This window comes from Hyperolius riggenbachi, chromosome 8, assembly GCF_040937935.1.
Source record: "Hyperolius riggenbachi isolate aHypRig1 chromosome 8, aHypRig1.pri, whole genome shotgun sequence".
Taxonomy (NCBI): domain Eukaryota; kingdom Metazoa; phylum Chordata; class Amphibia; order Anura; family Hyperoliidae; genus Hyperolius; species Hyperolius riggenbachi.
In genome coordinates, this window is record NC_090653.1 from 294,802,213 (window position 1) to 294,819,141 (window position 16,929).

At 47.3% G+C, this 16,929-nt stretch overlaps 1 protein-coding gene across 1 annotated transcript in view; it reads right to left on the reverse strand.

Moving 5' to 3' along the window:
• The window catches only part of LOC137527509 (collagen alpha-1(XI) chain-like), a 197,329-nt gene that overhangs the window by 116,839 nt on the left and 63,561 nt on the right, over positions 1-16,929 (reverse strand). The window contains exons 18-20 of the mRNA XM_068248027.1: positions 12,948-13,001; positions 8,361-8,405; positions 4,415-4,468 (exon numbers count right to left, since the gene is read on the reverse strand). Of these exons, the coding sequence (XP_068104128.1) occupies positions 4,415-4,468; positions 8,361-8,405; positions 12,948-13,001 (153 nt within the window). The remainder of the gene's footprint in view (positions 1-4,414; positions 4,469-8,360; positions 8,406-12,947; positions 13,002-16,929) is intronic.

Consider the following 16,929-nt stretch of genomic DNA (forward strand, 5'->3'; position numbering starts at 1 on the left):
CTAGGGTGCCAGGACATCTGTGCCAATAGGCTCCTGTGATGTAAATCCAGGCCTGCATGCATGGAGGGCAGAGTCTAGGGTGCCAGGACATCTGTGCCTGTAGGCTCCTGTGATGTAAATCTGGGCCTGCATGCATGGAGGGCGGAGTCTAGGGTGCCAGGACATCTGTGCCTGTGGGCTCCTGTGATGTAAATCTGGGCCTGCATGCATGGAGGGCGGAGTCTAGGGTGCCAGGACATCTGTGCCTATAGGCTCCTGTGATGTAAATCCGGGCCTGCATGCATGGAGGGCGAAGTCTAGGGTGCCAGGACATCTGTGCCTATAGGCTCCTGTGATGTAAATCCGGGCCTGCATGCATGGAGGGCGGAGTCTAGGGTGCCAGGAGGACATCTCTGCCTATAGGCACCTGTGATGTAAATCTGGGCCTGCATGCATGGAGGGCGGAGTCTAGGGTGCCAGGACATCTGTGCCTATATGCTCCTGTGATGTAAATCTGGGCCTGCATGCATGGAGGGCGGAGTCTAGGGTGCCAGGACATCTGTGCCTATATGCTCCTGTGATATAAATCCGAGCCTGCATGCATGGAGGGTGGAGTCTAGGGTGCCAGGACATCTGTGCCTATAGGCTCCTGTGAGGTAAATCTGTTCCTGCATGCATGGAGGGCGGAGTCTAGGGTGCCAGGACATCTGTGCCTATAGGCTCCTGTGATATAAATCCGAGCCTGCATGCATGGAGGGTGGAGTCTAGGGTGCCAGGACATCTGTGCCTATATGCTCCTGTGATGTAAATCCGGGCCTGCATGCATGGAGGGCGGAGTCTAGGGTGCCAGGACATCTGTGCCTATAGGCTCCTGTCATGTAAATCCGGACCTGCATGCATGGAGGGCGGAGTCTAGGGTGCCAGGACATCTGTGCCTATAGGCTCCTGTGATGTAAATCCGGGCCTGCATGCATGGAGGGCGGAGTCTAGAGTGCCAGGACATCTGTGCCTATAGGCTCCTGTGATGTAAATCCTGGCCTGCATGCATGGAGGGCGGAGTCTAGGGTGCCAGGACATCTGTGCCTATAGGCTCCTATGATGTAAATCCGGGCCTGCATGCATGGAGGGCGGAGTCTAGAGTGCCAGGACATCTGTGCCTATAAGCTCCTGTCATGTAAATCCAGGCCTGTGCATGCATGGAGGGCGGAGTCTAGTGTGCCAGGACATCTGTGCCTATAGGCTCCTGTGATATAAATCCGAGCCTGCATGCATGGAGGGTGGAGTCTAGGGTGCCAGGACATCAGTGCCTATAGGCTCCTGTGATGTAAATCCGGGCCTGCATGCATGGAGGGCGGAGTCTAGGGTGCCAGCACATCTGTGCCTATAGGCCCCTGTGAGGTAAATCTGTTCCTGCATGCATGGAGGGCGGAGTCTAGGGTGCCAGGACATCTGTGCCTATAGGCTCCTGTGATATAAATCCGGGCCTGCATGCATGGAGGGCGGAGTCTAGGGTGCCAGGACATCTGTGCCTATAGGCTCCTGTGATGTAAATCCGGGCCTGCATGCATGGAGGGTGGAGTCTAGGGTGCCAGGACATCTGTGCCTATAGGCTCCTGTGATGTAAATCCTGGCCTGCATGCATGGAGGGCGGAGTCTAGGGTGCCAGGACATCTGTGCCTATAGGCTCCTGTGATGTAAATCTGGGCCTGCATGCATGGAGGGCGGGGTCTAGCATGCCAGGACATCTGTGCCTATAGGCTCCTGTGATGTAAATCCGGGCCTGCATGCATGGAGGGCGGAGTCTAGGGTGCCAGGACATCTGTGCCTATAGGCTCCTGTCATGTAAATCCAGGCCTGTGCATGCATGGAGGGCAGAGTCTAGGGTGCCAGGACATCTGTGCCTATAGGCTCCTGTGATGTAAATCCAGGCCTGCATGCATGGAGGGCGGAGTCTAGGGTGCCAGGACATCTGTGCCTATAGGCTCAGATTATGTAAATCCGGGCCTGCATGCATGGAGGGCGGAGTCTAGGGTGCCAGGGCATCTGTGCCTATAGGCTCCTGTGATGTAAATCCGGGCCTGCATGCATGGAGGGCGGAGTCTAGGCTGCCAGGACATCTGTGCCTATAGGGTCCTGTCATGTAAATCCAGGCCTGCATGCATGGAGGGCAGAGTCTAGGGTGCCAGGACATCTGTGCCTATAGGCTCCTGTGAGGTAAATCCGGGCCTGCATGCATGGAGGGCGGAGTCTAGAGTGCCAGGACATCTGTGCCTATAGGCTCCTGTGATGTAAATCCTGGCCTGCATGCATGGAGGGCGGAGTCTAGGGTGCCAGGACATCTGTGCCTATAGTCTCCTGTGAGGTAGATCCGGGCCTGCATGCATTGAGGGCGGAGTCTAGGGTGCCAGGACATCTGTGCCTATAAGCTCCTGTGATGTAAATCCGGGCCTGCATGCATGGAGGGGGGAGTCTAGGGTGCCAGGACATTTGTGCCTATAGGCTCCTGTGATGTAAATCCTGGCCTTCATGCATGGAGGGCGGAGTCTAGGGTGCCAGGACATCTGTGCCTATAGACTCCGGTCATGTAAATCCGGGCCTGCATGCATGGAGGGCGGAGTCTAGGGTGCCAGGACATCTGTGCCTATAGACTCCTGTGATGTAAATCCAGGCCTGCATGCATGGAGGGCGGAGTCTAGGGTGCCAGGACATCTGTGCCTATCGGCTCCTGTCATGTAAATCCAGGCCTGTGGCTGCATGGAGGGCGGAGTCTAGGGTGCCAGGACATCTGTGCCTATCGGCTCCTGTCATGTAAATCCAGGCCTGTGGATGCATGGAGGGCGGAGTCTAGGGTGCCAGGACATCTGTGCCTATAGGCTCCTGTGATGTAAATCCAGGCCTGCATGCATGGAGGGCGGAGTCTAGGGTTACAGGACATCTGTGCCTATAGGCTCCTGAGATGTAAATCCGGGCCTGCATGCATGGAGGGCGGAGTCTAGGGTGGCAGGACATCTGTGCCTATAGGCTCCTGTGATGTAAATCTGGGCCTGCATGCATGGAGGGCAGAGTCTAGGGTGCCAGGACATCTGTGCCTATAGGCTCCTGTGATGTAAATCCAGGCCTGCATGCATGGAGGGCGAAGTCTAGGGTGCCAGGACATCTGTGCCTATAGGCTCCTGTGATATAAATCCGGGCCTGCATGCATGGAGGACGGAGTCTAGGGTGCCAGGATATCTGTGCCTATAGGCTCCTGTGATGTAAATCCGGGCCTGCATGCATGGAGGGCGGAGTCTAGTGTGCCAGGACATCTGTGCCTATAGGTTCCTGTGATGTAAATCCGGGCCTGTGCATGCATGGAGGGCGGAGTCTAGGGTGCCAGGACAGCTGTGCCTGTAGGCTCCTGTGATGTACATCCGGGCCTGCATGCATGTAGGGCGGAGTCTAGGGTGCCAGGACATCTGTGCCTATAGGCTCCTGTGATGTAAATCTGGGCCTGCATGCATGGAGGGTGGAGTCTAGGGTGCCAGGACATCTGTGCCTATAGGCTCCTGTGAGGTAAATCTGTTCCTGCATGCATGGAGGGTGGAGTCTAGGGTGCCAGGACAGCTGTGCCTATAGGCTTCTGTGATGTACACAGGATAGTGGGGGGACATCTAATGGCCAAAAATTAATTTACACACACAAATGCACATACATATGTTAAATGAAATAAAAGAAATATATCCCCCATTAATTTTAACCCCTTACTTCCCCTCTGCTATAGTTACCAAAATAAACACTTGTTTTAAAAAAATTATAGCATAAAAAATAATAACTAATAATAATAAATAGTTAATGCCAGGGATTTTTTTTGATATGTATGTCATGAGGGTAGATTACTGTCATTTTAGTAAATAAGGACTTGTAATTGTTGAACGCATGCAAATAACACAATCAGAAAAAATACACCTTTATTTCCAAATAACATATTGTCGCCATGCATTGTACTAGGAACATATTTTAAAATGTTCTGATAGCCAATTCTAACTGACAACTAAAATGGGTGGGTTTTATCTCTAAAAAAAAAAAACTATAGGGACTGGATTTGGAGTAATCGTGTATTTTTTCATTTTTTCTTGTTTTTACCTATAAAATGCACAGAAAATAAATAAAGCAATTACTGAAAACAAGTATTGCCCACGGAAAAGCCTAATTTAGGGCGAAAAAATATGGTATAGATCATTTGGTTGTGATAAGTGGTGATAACGTTATTGGTGAATGAAAGGGAGGAGCACTGACAGGTGAAAATTGCTCTGGTCCATAAGGGCAAAACCCCTCAGTGGTGAACTAGTTAAACAATGACTACATAGTTAATATATAAAAATAAGTGTAATATATATATATATATATATATATATATATATATATATATATATATATATACGGGACATATACTCACAGGTGGTCCGGGGGGTCCCTCTCTGCCGACGTCCCCGCGAGCGCCAGGCGGACCCTGCAGATGGAGAGTAGAGGTCAGGACACACTATGCAGCACATTATGATAATCAGGCTAGGACAATGCTGCTGCTGCTGCTGGATCTCTGGGGACAGAGCAATCAGTGATCTCTATATACCTAGAGCCAGATTACCCACAAGGCAACCATGGCAGATGCCTGGTGAGAAGGCGGGACCTCTGAGAGGTAACTCACCTGTCCGGTGTCCTGGTGTCCAGGAGACAATGGGGCCTCCCTGCTCTGATGGAGATCACAGCAGGGCAGGAAATTTACTCATATCAGAAGGGAGCAAGCACATCTGGCTTCCTAAATCTATCTGGGGGGCATATATGGCTGCTAAGGTAGGGGGAGGGGGCAGCACATCTGGCTACCTAATATGGCTATCTTGGGGGGTATACATGGCTTCTGCCATCTAAGAGGCTCACATGACTACCTAATATTGATATCACAGAGGTGCCTGGCTCTTCTACTGACCACATATGCTATTGCTCCGTTGTTGTTGCCTGATGAAGCGGGATCAAACCTGCGAAACGCGTTGCATATTTGAAGTTCATAAATAAAATATATTGACTGTGTTTACTACAGTCGTTGTGTGTCTACTTGGAGGAGGTAAGTCCACCACTACCTCCTCTATTTACCAAGAATTTGGTTTTTAAGCTCATTTAGCTTCCTTTTATCCTTTTGGCACCTCTGTTCTCCTGCATAATATTGAGGCCACCCTGGGTGGAGGGTTGAACCCCCTTTTTCTCATCTACAGAGAGCGACTTCTTATTCCTGAGTGGGGTCAGGAAAATCTCCCTACCTGCCTTTACAGTGGTTGCCTAATGGTAACCCTGGTTTGTGAGTATTAATATTTACTCTATCTAGTAACCATTTACCAGTACATATTACACTATTGGGGCTCTTGGTGTTCCTGGTTTTTAATATTGATATCTGGAGGCACCTGGCTACTTATTTATGTTACCTGAATACACATGGCTGCTTAATGTCTGTATATAGGAGGAAAAAGGCTATTTAATTATTGTATACTTAATTCTAGTCTGCAGGGGGCATGTGGCTACTTAATTCTAGTCTGCAGGAGGCAGATGTGGCTACTTAATTCTTGTCTGCAGGGGGCATGTGGCTACTTAATTCTTGTCTGCAGGGGGCATGTGGCTACTTAATTCTTGTCTGCAGGGGGCATATGGCTACTTAATTCTAGTCTGCAGGAGGCATGTGGCTACTTAATTCTTGTCTGCAGGGGGCATGTGGCTACTTAATTCTAGTCTGCAGGAGGCATGTGGCTACTTAATTCTTGTCTGCAGGGGGCATGTAGCTACTTAATTCTTGTCTGCAGGGGGCATGTGGCTACTTAATTCTAGTCTGCAGGAGGCATGTGGCTACTTAATTCTTGTCTGCAGGGGGCATGTGGCTACTTAATTCTTGTCTGCAGGGGGCATTTGGCTACTTAATTCTTGTCTGCAGGGGGCATGTAGCTACTTAATTCTTGTCTGCAGGGGGCATGTGGCTACTTAATTCTAGTCTGCAGGAGGCATGTGGCTACTTAATTCTTGTCTGCAGGGGGCATGTAGCTACTTAATTCTTGTCTGCAGGGGGCATGTGGCTACCTAATTCTAGTCTGCAGGGGGCATGTGGCTACTTAATTATTGTCTGCAGGGGGCATGTGGCTACTTAATTCTTGTCTGCAGGGGGCATGTAGCTACTTAATTCTTGTCTGCAGGGGGCATGTGGCTACTTAATTCTAGTCTGCAGGAGGCATGTGGCTACTTAATTCTTGTCTGCAGGGGGCATGTGGCTACTTAATTCTTGTCTGCAGGGGGCATGTAGCTACTTAATTCTTGTCTGCAGGGGGCATGTGGCTACTTAATTCTAGTCTGCAGGAGGCATGTGGCTACTTAATTCTTGTCTGCAGGGGGCATGTGGCTACTTAATTCTTGTCTGCAGGGGGCATGTGGCTACTTAATTCTTGTCTGCAGGGGGCATGTAGTTACTTAATTCTTGTCTGCAGGGGGCATGTGGCTACTTAATTCTAGTCTGCAGGAGGCATGTGGCTACTTAATTCTAGTCTGCAGGAGGCATTTGGCTACTTAATTCTTGTCTGCAGGGGGCATGTAGCTACTTAATTCTTGTCTGCAGGGGGCATGTGGCTACTTAATTCTAGTCTGCAGGAGGCATGTGGCTACTTAATTCTTGTCTGCAGGGGGCATGTAGCTACTTAATTCTTGTCTGCAGGGGGCATGTGGCTACTTAATTCTAGTCTGCAGGGGGCATGTGGCTACTTAATTCTTGTCTGCAGGGGGCATGTGGCTACTTAATTCTTGTCTGCAGGGGGCATGTAGCTACTTAATTCTTGTCTGCAGGGGGCATGCGGCTACTTAATTCTAGTCTGCAGGAGGCATGTGGCTACTTAATTATTGTCTGCAGGGGGCATGTAGCTACTTAATTCTAGTCTGCAGGAGGCATGTGGCTACTTAATTCTTGTCTGCAGGGGGCATGTGGCTACTTAATTCTTGTCTGCAGGGGGCATGTGGCTACTTAATTCTTGTCTGCAGGGGGCATGTAGCTACTTAATTCTTGTCTGCAGGGGGCATGTGGCTACTTAATTCTAGTCTGCAGGAGGCATGTGGCTACTTAATTATTGTCTGCAGGGGGCATGTGGCTACTTAATTCTAGTCTGCAGGAGGCATGTGGCTACTTAATTCTTGTCTGCAGGGGGCATGTGACTACTTAATTCTTGTCTGCAGGGGGCATGTGGCTACTTAATTCTTGTCTGCAGGGGGCATGTAGCTACTTAATTCTTGTCTGCAGGGGGCATGTGGCTACTTAATTCTAGTCTGCAGGAGGCATGTGGCTACTTAATTCTAGTCTGCAGGAGGCATGTGGCTACTTAATTCTTGTCTGCATTGGGCATGTGGCTACTTAATTCTAGTCTGCAGGAGGCATGTGGCTACTTAATTCTTGTCTGCAGGGGGCATGTGGCTACTTAATTCTTGTCTGCAGGGGGCATGTGGCTACTTAATTCTTGTCTGCAGGGGGCATGTAGTTACTTAATTCTTGTCTGCAGGGGGCATGTGGCTACTTAATTCTAGTCTGCAGGAGGCATGTGGCTACTTAATTCTTGTCTGCAGGGGGCATGTAGCTACTTAATTCTTGTCTGCAGGGGCATGTGGCTACTTAATTCTAGTCTGCAGGAGGCATGTGGCTACTTAATTCTTGTCTGCACGGGGCATGTGGCTACTTAATTCTAGTCTGCAGGAGGCATGTGGCTACTTAATTCTTGTCTGCAGGGGGCATGTGGCTACTTAATTCTTGTCTGCAGGGGGCATGTGGCTACTTAATTCTTGTCTGCAGGGGGCATGTAGCTACTTAATTCTTGTCTGCAGGGGGCATGTGGCTACTTAATTCTAGTCTGCAGGAGGCATGTGGCTACTTAATTATTGTCTGCAGGGGGCATGTGGCTACTTAATTCTAGTCTGCAGGAGGCATGTGGCTACTTAATTCTTGTCTGCAGGGGCAGATGTGGCTACCTAATTATAGTCTGCAGGAGGCATGTGGCTACTTAATTCTTGTCTGCAGGGGCAGATGTGGCTACCTAATTATAGTCTGAAGGGGCATGTGGCTACTTAATTCTAGTCTGAAGGGGCAGATGTGGCTACTTAATTATAGTCTGCAGGAGGCATGTGGCTACCTAATTCTAGTCTGCAGGGGCAGATGTGGCTACTTAATTCTTGTCTGCAGGGGGCATGTGGCTACTTAACCAAAGCCATTACTGGGGCCCTCTGAATTCTCAGCCTGGCTCTCATCATCACATATATGTAAGAAACATTTGTGTTTTAATATATACATAATCTGCAAGTTATGTCATTACACAGCCTCATATAACAATACTCACCTCTGCCCCTCTCCCCCCAGGAGCTCCTGACACCCCAAGTGGACCCTTTGGGGAGAAAAGAGATGAACACTATTGTCAGATATAATCCCAGGACACATCATACCAGCATACAGCAGTATATAGCAGTATATAGCAGTGTATAGCAGTATATAGCAGTATGCCCATAAGTGTAACATTACAGACCAGCTGATAATAGTGCAGAGAACATCATTACCCAAACCAGAGTGGAAGAGTGAGCATAGAAGGGCTGCTATGTCAGACAGAACCACAATTGCAGATATACTATGTGAACACTAGATGGCACTGTGGCGATCACTGTCATTATTGGCCAGTCTATCCTTCCCCTTGCTGTCATGTGATGGTATTCCACTTTGTTGGCTGTGCAGTACAATCCATTTATAGTAAACTCCAATGGAGTGGGCCAAGTGGTTTACTATATCAGAAGTTTACTGTATCAGAAATGGTCTTACTTAAAGCGGAATATAACCCTGCATTTCAACTTTGCTCTAAAATATTATTTACAGCAAATTATATGCAAAAAGCATTTTTTTTTTACTAGACCAGCATTGGAAGGGTTAAACACAGAGGTTTAAAGTTCCGTGGAGAGATATGCAGAAGTTCAGATTGTTACATTCTATTTAGTTGAATGTATCTATTGATAAATGTTACACACTCTTTGGCTGTCCTCCAAGCTCCTTCTCAGTCAGAAAGAGTGAGTCACATTCAACACTTAGATACATTTATGTAAACAAAATGTATCTATTTCAGCTTCCGATGCGTCTGCAGAAATCTCCAGGAACGTTAAAGCCCTGTGTAACCCTTCCAATGCTGGTCTAGTAAAAAAAAAAATGCTGGTTGCATATAATATACTGTAAATAATGTTTTAGAGCAAAGTTGAAATGCAGGGTTATATTCCACTTTAAGCACATAACACATAAAATATACCATTCTTCGGTAGCTTAATTCAGTCAATAATTGGGAGCCATTACTTCTTTTCAATGCTTCAGCAAGCAAGATGGTGTCTAAGACAGATCACAATGCTCAGTGCTCAGTATGCAGGGATTTGCATGCAATAATCATGCAACAGCTTGTACAGGAAGCATAGGTCTCACCAGTTATTGCAGGTACAGTATTGATAGTGTGCTCCTCTGTCCACATGTTGCAGCCATGCACAAGCAAGTCCCAGATGACAAGCAATTCTCTCAGTGATCAGGCAGCAGCTTAAGCATAGGTCTCACCAGGTAATGCGGGTATTGACCTAATAGTGTCATCTGATAATGCAGGTACAGTACTAATAGTGTGCTTCTCTGTGCACATTTGTGCAGCCTGGATGATACTGTAGTATTACAACCATGCACAAGCAAGTTAAGGCCAATCTACACGTTACAATTCCATGTGCGATCGATCGAATTCGATTGGATCGAATCGATTAAATCCGACATGTCCGATCAGGACTCAATCGATATTGTGATCGATTTTCGTTAGTTATCAATGCAAAATCGACCACACTATCGATCGATCCAATCGAATTTGTTCGATCACATGTGGAATTGTAACGTGTAGTTTGGGTTTAACTTGCTTGTGCATGGCTGCAATACTACAGTATCATCCAGGCTGCACAGAGGAGCACACTATTAGTACAGTACCTGCATTATCAGATGACAATTCCCTCAGTAATCAGGCTGCAGATTACACAGGAAGCATAGGCTACACTAGGTAATGCAGGTACAGTACTGATAGTGCGCTCCTCTGTCCGCATGTCTGTGCAGCCCGGATGATACTGTAGTGTTGCAGCCATGCACAAGCAAGTCACAGATGACAGGCAATTCCCTCAGTTATCAGGCAGCAGCTTACACAGGAAGCATAGGTGTCACCAGGTAATGCAGGTACAGTACTGATAGTGTGCTGCTCTGTCTACATGTCTGTGCAGCCTGGATGATGCTGTAGCTTTGCAGCCATGCACAAGCAAGTCACAGATGACAGGCAATCCCCTCGGTAATCAGGCAGCAGCTTACACAGGAAGCATAGGTGTCACCAGGTAATGCAGGTACAGTACTGATAGTGTGCTGCTCTGTCTACATGTCTGTGCAGCCTGGATGATACTGTAGCATTGCAGCCATGCACAAGCAAGTCACAGATGAAAGGCAATTCCCTCAGTTATCAGGCAGCAGCTTACACAGGAATCATAGATCTCACCAGTTAATGCAGCTACAGTACTGCTAGTGTGCTCCTCTGTCCACATGTCTGTGCAGCCTGGATGATACTGTAGTATTGCAGCCATGCACAAGCAAGTCACAGATGACAGGAAATTCCCTCAATAATCAGGCAGCACCTTGCACAGGAAGCATAGGTGTCACCAGGTAATGCAGATACTGTACTAATAGTGTGCTCCTCTGTCCACGTCTGTGCAGCCTGGACAATACTGTAGGATTGCAGCCATGCTCAAGCAAGTCACAGGTAACAGGCAATTCCCTCAGTAATCAGGCAGCACCTTGCACAGGAAGCATAGGGCTGGTGCTTTTGAGGTAACCCAGCCAGGCCCAGAGTAGTGTGCAGATAGTGAGCAGGCTACAAATGGCTGCCAGCCTGACCACTGGGTCTCCGACTGACGTATGATGCATGCCCTGCCCACTGACCACGGCTCATGGGTCTCTGACTGACGTATGATGCATGCCCCGCCCACTTTCCACTATAGCCGGATACAGAATACCGCAGGGGCCAAAAAACAGGTTTACTATAGTAGAAGTTCTATTATATCCGTGTTTACTATACCAGGCATTACTATCTTATAATGGGGCTTGGCTGGGACCTGGACACTTAGTTTACTATACGGGAACGTTTACAATAAAAAGATTATACTGTACATGAAAAATGCATTGTGGAAGTGTTATATAAAATGATTGATTTATATTTCTGTAGTATATACGGTGGAACTTTGGTTTATGAGCATAATTCGTTCCGGAAACATGCTTGTAATGCAAAGCACTCTTATATCACAGCCAATTTGCCCCTAAGAATCCATGGAAAGCCAGGTGATTAATTCCAGAATCTAAAACAGTTCTAGCAAAATAGCATAAACTGGACATGTAAATAACACTTTCACTGTAACAGCACCATTGCCATCTATTGGCTGCCCCAACCTTTTCATGTGTGGCTTTAGCAAGGAGCTTATCCAATGACAGTCACTTGTGAGTAATTCATGGAAATGTGACATTGCCCAGTCTCTACACATAGATTACGTATAACTAAATACAATCCTGCAGCACCAAACAGAGAAGAACTATCTGCTCAGCTGTGATGATGTGACGCCTGTACAGCTGGATGCAAAAGTTTGGCCAACCTTCTTAATCGTAGTCATTTTTCTGTATAAATTGTTGGTTGTTACGATAAAAAAATGTCAGTTAAATATATCATATAGGAGACACAAGCTTGACAATGGTAAAAAGAGATTTCGCATCCCACTGTGTACATTCACACATTTGTGTGAACTCATTTTTTCCCGGGACTTTTGACCTCTATCCCACTCCGCCATGTCTCCCTCCAGGGGTTAGATGTCTTGAAACATCTTTTCCATCACTTTTCTGGCCAGCATAATTTTTTCAAAATTTTCAAGTTCGCCTCCCCATTGAAGTCTATGGCGGTTCGCGAACGTTTCCAAGTTCGCGAGCGTTTGCGGAGGTTCACGAACCTAAAATCGGAGGTTCGGGCCATCTCTAATAGTCAGCACTCGATATTACCTCCGAGCACTCAGGTTTGGGACACACTAGTCTTTCTGAGAGCGCTTTTGTCACTTAGAAGTGAGGCGATTTCCTGAGAGGTGATTTGGGGCTGAGTTTTTCTGTATGAAATGTCTCTGAAAATGTTGCATGCAGAGAGATTGCAATTCTGGCAAGCCGTAATGGCTTCTGTGGGATCCTGGCCATTCACTTTCAGCAGGGAAGCGCTTTAGGAAACACCTATTTAAAAAACACACCTGAAGTGACAGGAATATGGAGGCTGCCATATGTATTTCCTGTTAAACAATAACAGTTACCTGGCTGTCCTGATGTCTTTGGCTGCAGTAATGTCTGAATGACACACCTGAAACAAGCATGCAGCTAATTCAGGCACAGAGCACCTGATCTGCTGCATGCTTATTCAGGGGCTATGGCTAATAGTATGAGAGGCAGAGGATCAGCACGGCAGCCAGGCAACTGCTATTGCTTAAAAGGCAATAAAGCAATAAATATGGCAGCCTCCATATCCTTCTCACTTCAGATGTTTTTTAAGTATCGTGATCTTGAAGCGTGTGCTGTGTGTTGTAGAAGCATTGCTCATATTGCATACATAACTCCAGTCGTGCTGAATACACGAGTTGCCTCAATCAGGCTTTCAGTGATCTCTAAGCAACATAAAGGCAGCAAACGGAAAACACAAAGCTGGCCATACACTATACAATCTGATTGTACAATCTCCATATGTATGCTTTATAAGGGTGCACCTCATATGTTTAGAAAGATTGTACAATCAGATTGGGTAATGTATGGCTGTTTAGAAGAAGCTGAGACCTGCAGCAGGTAACGGGTATATATAGTGCATGGCGGGAACCTGTGTACCAGGCAGTCCTTCTGTACCCTCCGGACCCGGGACTCCTCGGTGACCCTGCAGGGAGGAGAAAACACGGATTATCCATACAGCGGCCCCTCCCCTCCAGGTATCTGTGACGGAATGTGACGTCACCCTCCACTTCCTGTTCCCTTTGCCTCAGTTTACCATTCAACCTCAGACACTGAGGGAATCCTGAAGGCCGTCAGCACTGCAGGCAAAGTAACCTTCTGGATTGGTTGGCGAGTCCACACACAGTCCAATTTCGGTTGTATGTACAATCAATACAATCTGTGATCTTGTATAGAGACCAGGTTGTTGCCACCAATTCGCAATTTAGTGTGCGAATACGCAAAGTCTAAAGGTGGCCACACACCATACAATTTCTTAAATATCTGTTCAATTCAAGAATTGCAATCAATTTTTCTGACTGATTGTAACATTTCAAAAATATGACCAATGTACCACACATAAAATTTTTCCCCAATTAGGATAAAAATTATTGGAAACTGAGAAAATTGCTAGGGTGAGTATATTAATAAATTGACTATCTAACACACACCATACAATCTTTAGAAAAATTGGAGAAACATAAAAAAAAAACAGGAAATCCCACCGGATTTTTCAGTCGAATGAAAAAAAAGCTTTCGCTTTTTTCGGGAGATCCAATCATATTTATCGAATAGCTGTAAAATCGGATCATTTTATTGGGTAGTGTGTGGCCACCTTAAAGAGAGTCTGAAGCGAGAATAAATCTCGCTTCAGACCTCATAGATAGCAGGGGCATGTGTGCCCCTGCTAAAACGCCGCCATCGCGCCGCTAAACGGGGGTCCCTTCATCCCCAAATCCCCCTCCGTGCAGCGCATCCCCTCTTCCTGGTTGGGGCAGGGCTAACCGCCGCAGCCCTGCCCCACGCGCGTCTGTCAGCGCGTATCTCCGCCTCTCCCCCGCCCCTCTCAGTCTTCCTTCACTAAGAGGGGCGGGGGCGAGGCGGCGCTGATAGACGCGACTGGAGGCAGGGCTGCAGCCGTTAGCCCTGCCTCCAGGAACGACCATTTCTACGACCAAGGTTTGCGGGGGTGGGTTGGGGGTGAAGGGACCCCCGTTTAGCCACGGGATAGCGGCGGTTTAGCAGGGGCACACGTGCCCCTGCTAACTATGAGCTCTGTAGCGAGATTTATTCTCGCTTCAGAGTCTCTTTAACTCTAGCTAAATCCTGTAGGAAAAAGGGTTAATTCAACAACCTTTCTAGAGATAGCAAAACTTAACAATATTAATAAGAAAACGGTTATCTCAGAAAATGCAAATTGTTCAATACATCAATTGAATCAGATCGATACAAAGATAAAAGGAATAAGCGTGAAAAAATAATATAATGTCATGAGCAGTTTGTCAAGTTAACATATGTCCTTTGGAATTGCAAGTCCATACAGAACGTATAATAGTCCAATTATGGAAAGTTCTGTAGGTCCATGGTTACACAGCCAATCCTTGATGGTATATGGATGGCAAAAGAAGGATTCTCTCACAGCCTGTGTGTCCAGCTATGTAACCCTCTCTACGCTGGAGGGAGGAGATTGTAAGGTGAGATGGGCAGTGTCTGCCACAGGACCTTTATCTGCCCCTTTTGTCAGGACAGACAGAAAAGAATAGGAAATACTTGAAATGGTCATATCTCGGCATCTGTTGACCAGAAGCCACAGAGGATGATACAGGCATATTCCTGACATTCTCTGCTTTAAAGAGACTCTGAAGCAAAATGTTTTTGCTATATTTACCTTTAAATTTGCTTCAGAAGTCTCATCAGTGGCAAACCGCCACATCCCCGCCGAAAAACGAGGGCTGCAGACCCCCCAAATCCCCGGGCAAACATCCACGACCAACTTGGTCGTGGATTTTGCTGCTCTGAGAGGCAGAGCTATGAGCTGTAGCTCTGCCTCTCCTGCCATTAATCGCCGTGCGGATCTCCGCCCCTCCAGCCCCTCTTTGTGAAGGAAGAATGAGAGGGGCGGGGAGAGGCAGCGATCCGCCGCGATTGACATCAGAAGAGGCAGAGCTGTAGCAGAGAGCTCTGCCCCTTCCAGGAAGCGCAGACCTTAGTGTCCCTCCCCCCCCCTGGGGATTTGGGGGGTCTGCAGCCCTCGTTTTTCGGCGGGGATGCGGCGGTTTAGCGCTGATGAGAGTACTGAAGCAAATGAAAAGGTAAATATAGCAGATGTTTTTCTCTTCAGACTCTCTATAATTAGAGTCTATAAATAGGTGAATTCCGATATTTCATTGCAGAGGAAGCGGTATATCGGTCCCGGAAGATGGTAGACAGACGTTTTGTGATTCAAGTACCTCCATCTCGGGTTTAGCGCCTGGCTGTTAACTTTGACATGGCTACTTGGCTAGCATCTACGGAAGCTGATTATATGAGTAACCATGCTTTTACTCAAGGTGAATGAAACGTCATTCCCAGTATCATGCTATGTGCAGGAATGTGCCCAGGGTCTGCTCACTGAGGAATGTATGAGGGTTGGATCTCATCACACAACCTCTTCCTCCAGGACACAGGTCCAGGCAAAACACTGTTTTTTAAGCAAAACTACAACATTAAAGGGGCACTCCTAATCAGGCTTTGAGTGCTCTCTTTTTGTGTGCATTTTCATATGCTGGGCACATTAAGCACCGGTGAATCCGTCACACATCTGCCTGCACATCTATTCCACAGGGTTTCTATCAGACACTGAACAATGGGAGTGCTGGGCTCTCAGTCACTGCATTATTCTAGGTATGGAAAATTAGTAACAATGGGCTTTTGCTCTGAACAGCTCCTCCTGATTAGCTTGTATTGGGGAGCCTTGTCCCAGGCCAGGAGGAGGTGTTGGGTGGCATCTGGTGGGGACATCCAATTTGACTCAGAGCTCTCCTTTAAACCTCACATTGCCTCATTAACCACCACCTGCTATTTCCAGCTCAAAAATATATTCCGTATCCGTCCCTTCCTCACACAAGAGGCCACCAAAATGCTTGTACATGCCTTAATCATCTCCCGCCTAGACTACTGCAACACCCTGCTCTGTGGTCTACCACAAAACAGGCTAGCACCTCTCCAATCCCTTCTAAATTCAGTGGCCCGCCTCATTCACCTTTCCACACGCTCTTCCGATGCAGCCCCACTGTGCCGTTCCCTCCACTGGCTACCCATTACCCAGAGGATCCAGTTCAAGCTCCTGACTCTAACATACAAAGCCCTCCATGAGTTGTGCCCTCCATACATCTCATCACTAATCTCAAGATATTGTCCCTCCCGCAACCTTCACTCCTCCCAAGAAATTCTCCTGGCCTCTAAGCTGATCACCTCCTCTCATGCTCGCATCCAGGACTTTACACGAGCATCACCTCTTATCTGGAACTCTCTTCCACAGCCTATACGTAACGTCATGCTCCAAACCTGGACATCTTCAAACGCACTCTTAAAACACACCTTTTCAGACAAGCTTATAACATTCTATAGCCCTTATTTACTTCTCTGTCACAATGTAATCAGAGGCAAAGAATCACTGCCTCATCCATCCTCCACCCCCTTACCTAGTGTGTCCCCCACAACCCATTAGATTGTAAGCTCGCAAGGGCAGGGTCATCCTCCTAATGTTTACTGATTTTGTCACAATATTTGTGCTGCTTGGAACTTTGCTGTATATTTGTTGGTGTATCTATGTTCCCCTTGTCGTCTTATTGTGCTTTGTAAAGCGCTGCGGAATATGTTGGCGCTATATAAATAAAAAATAATAATAATAAAATGACTTTGATTGCATTTGATTGGTCTGCAGGGACTTCCTGTATAAGGGCCAGATGAAGAGCTGTTGCAGCTGAAGTAGTGGTGTTCCCGGCATATTATGACGCCAGGCCATCCCCACATCATGCGGTTCTCATGAAGAATTGGCTGCCTGATCATTGATGCTATACTGGCCTTCTCATGAGGGTCCACCGATGATCACA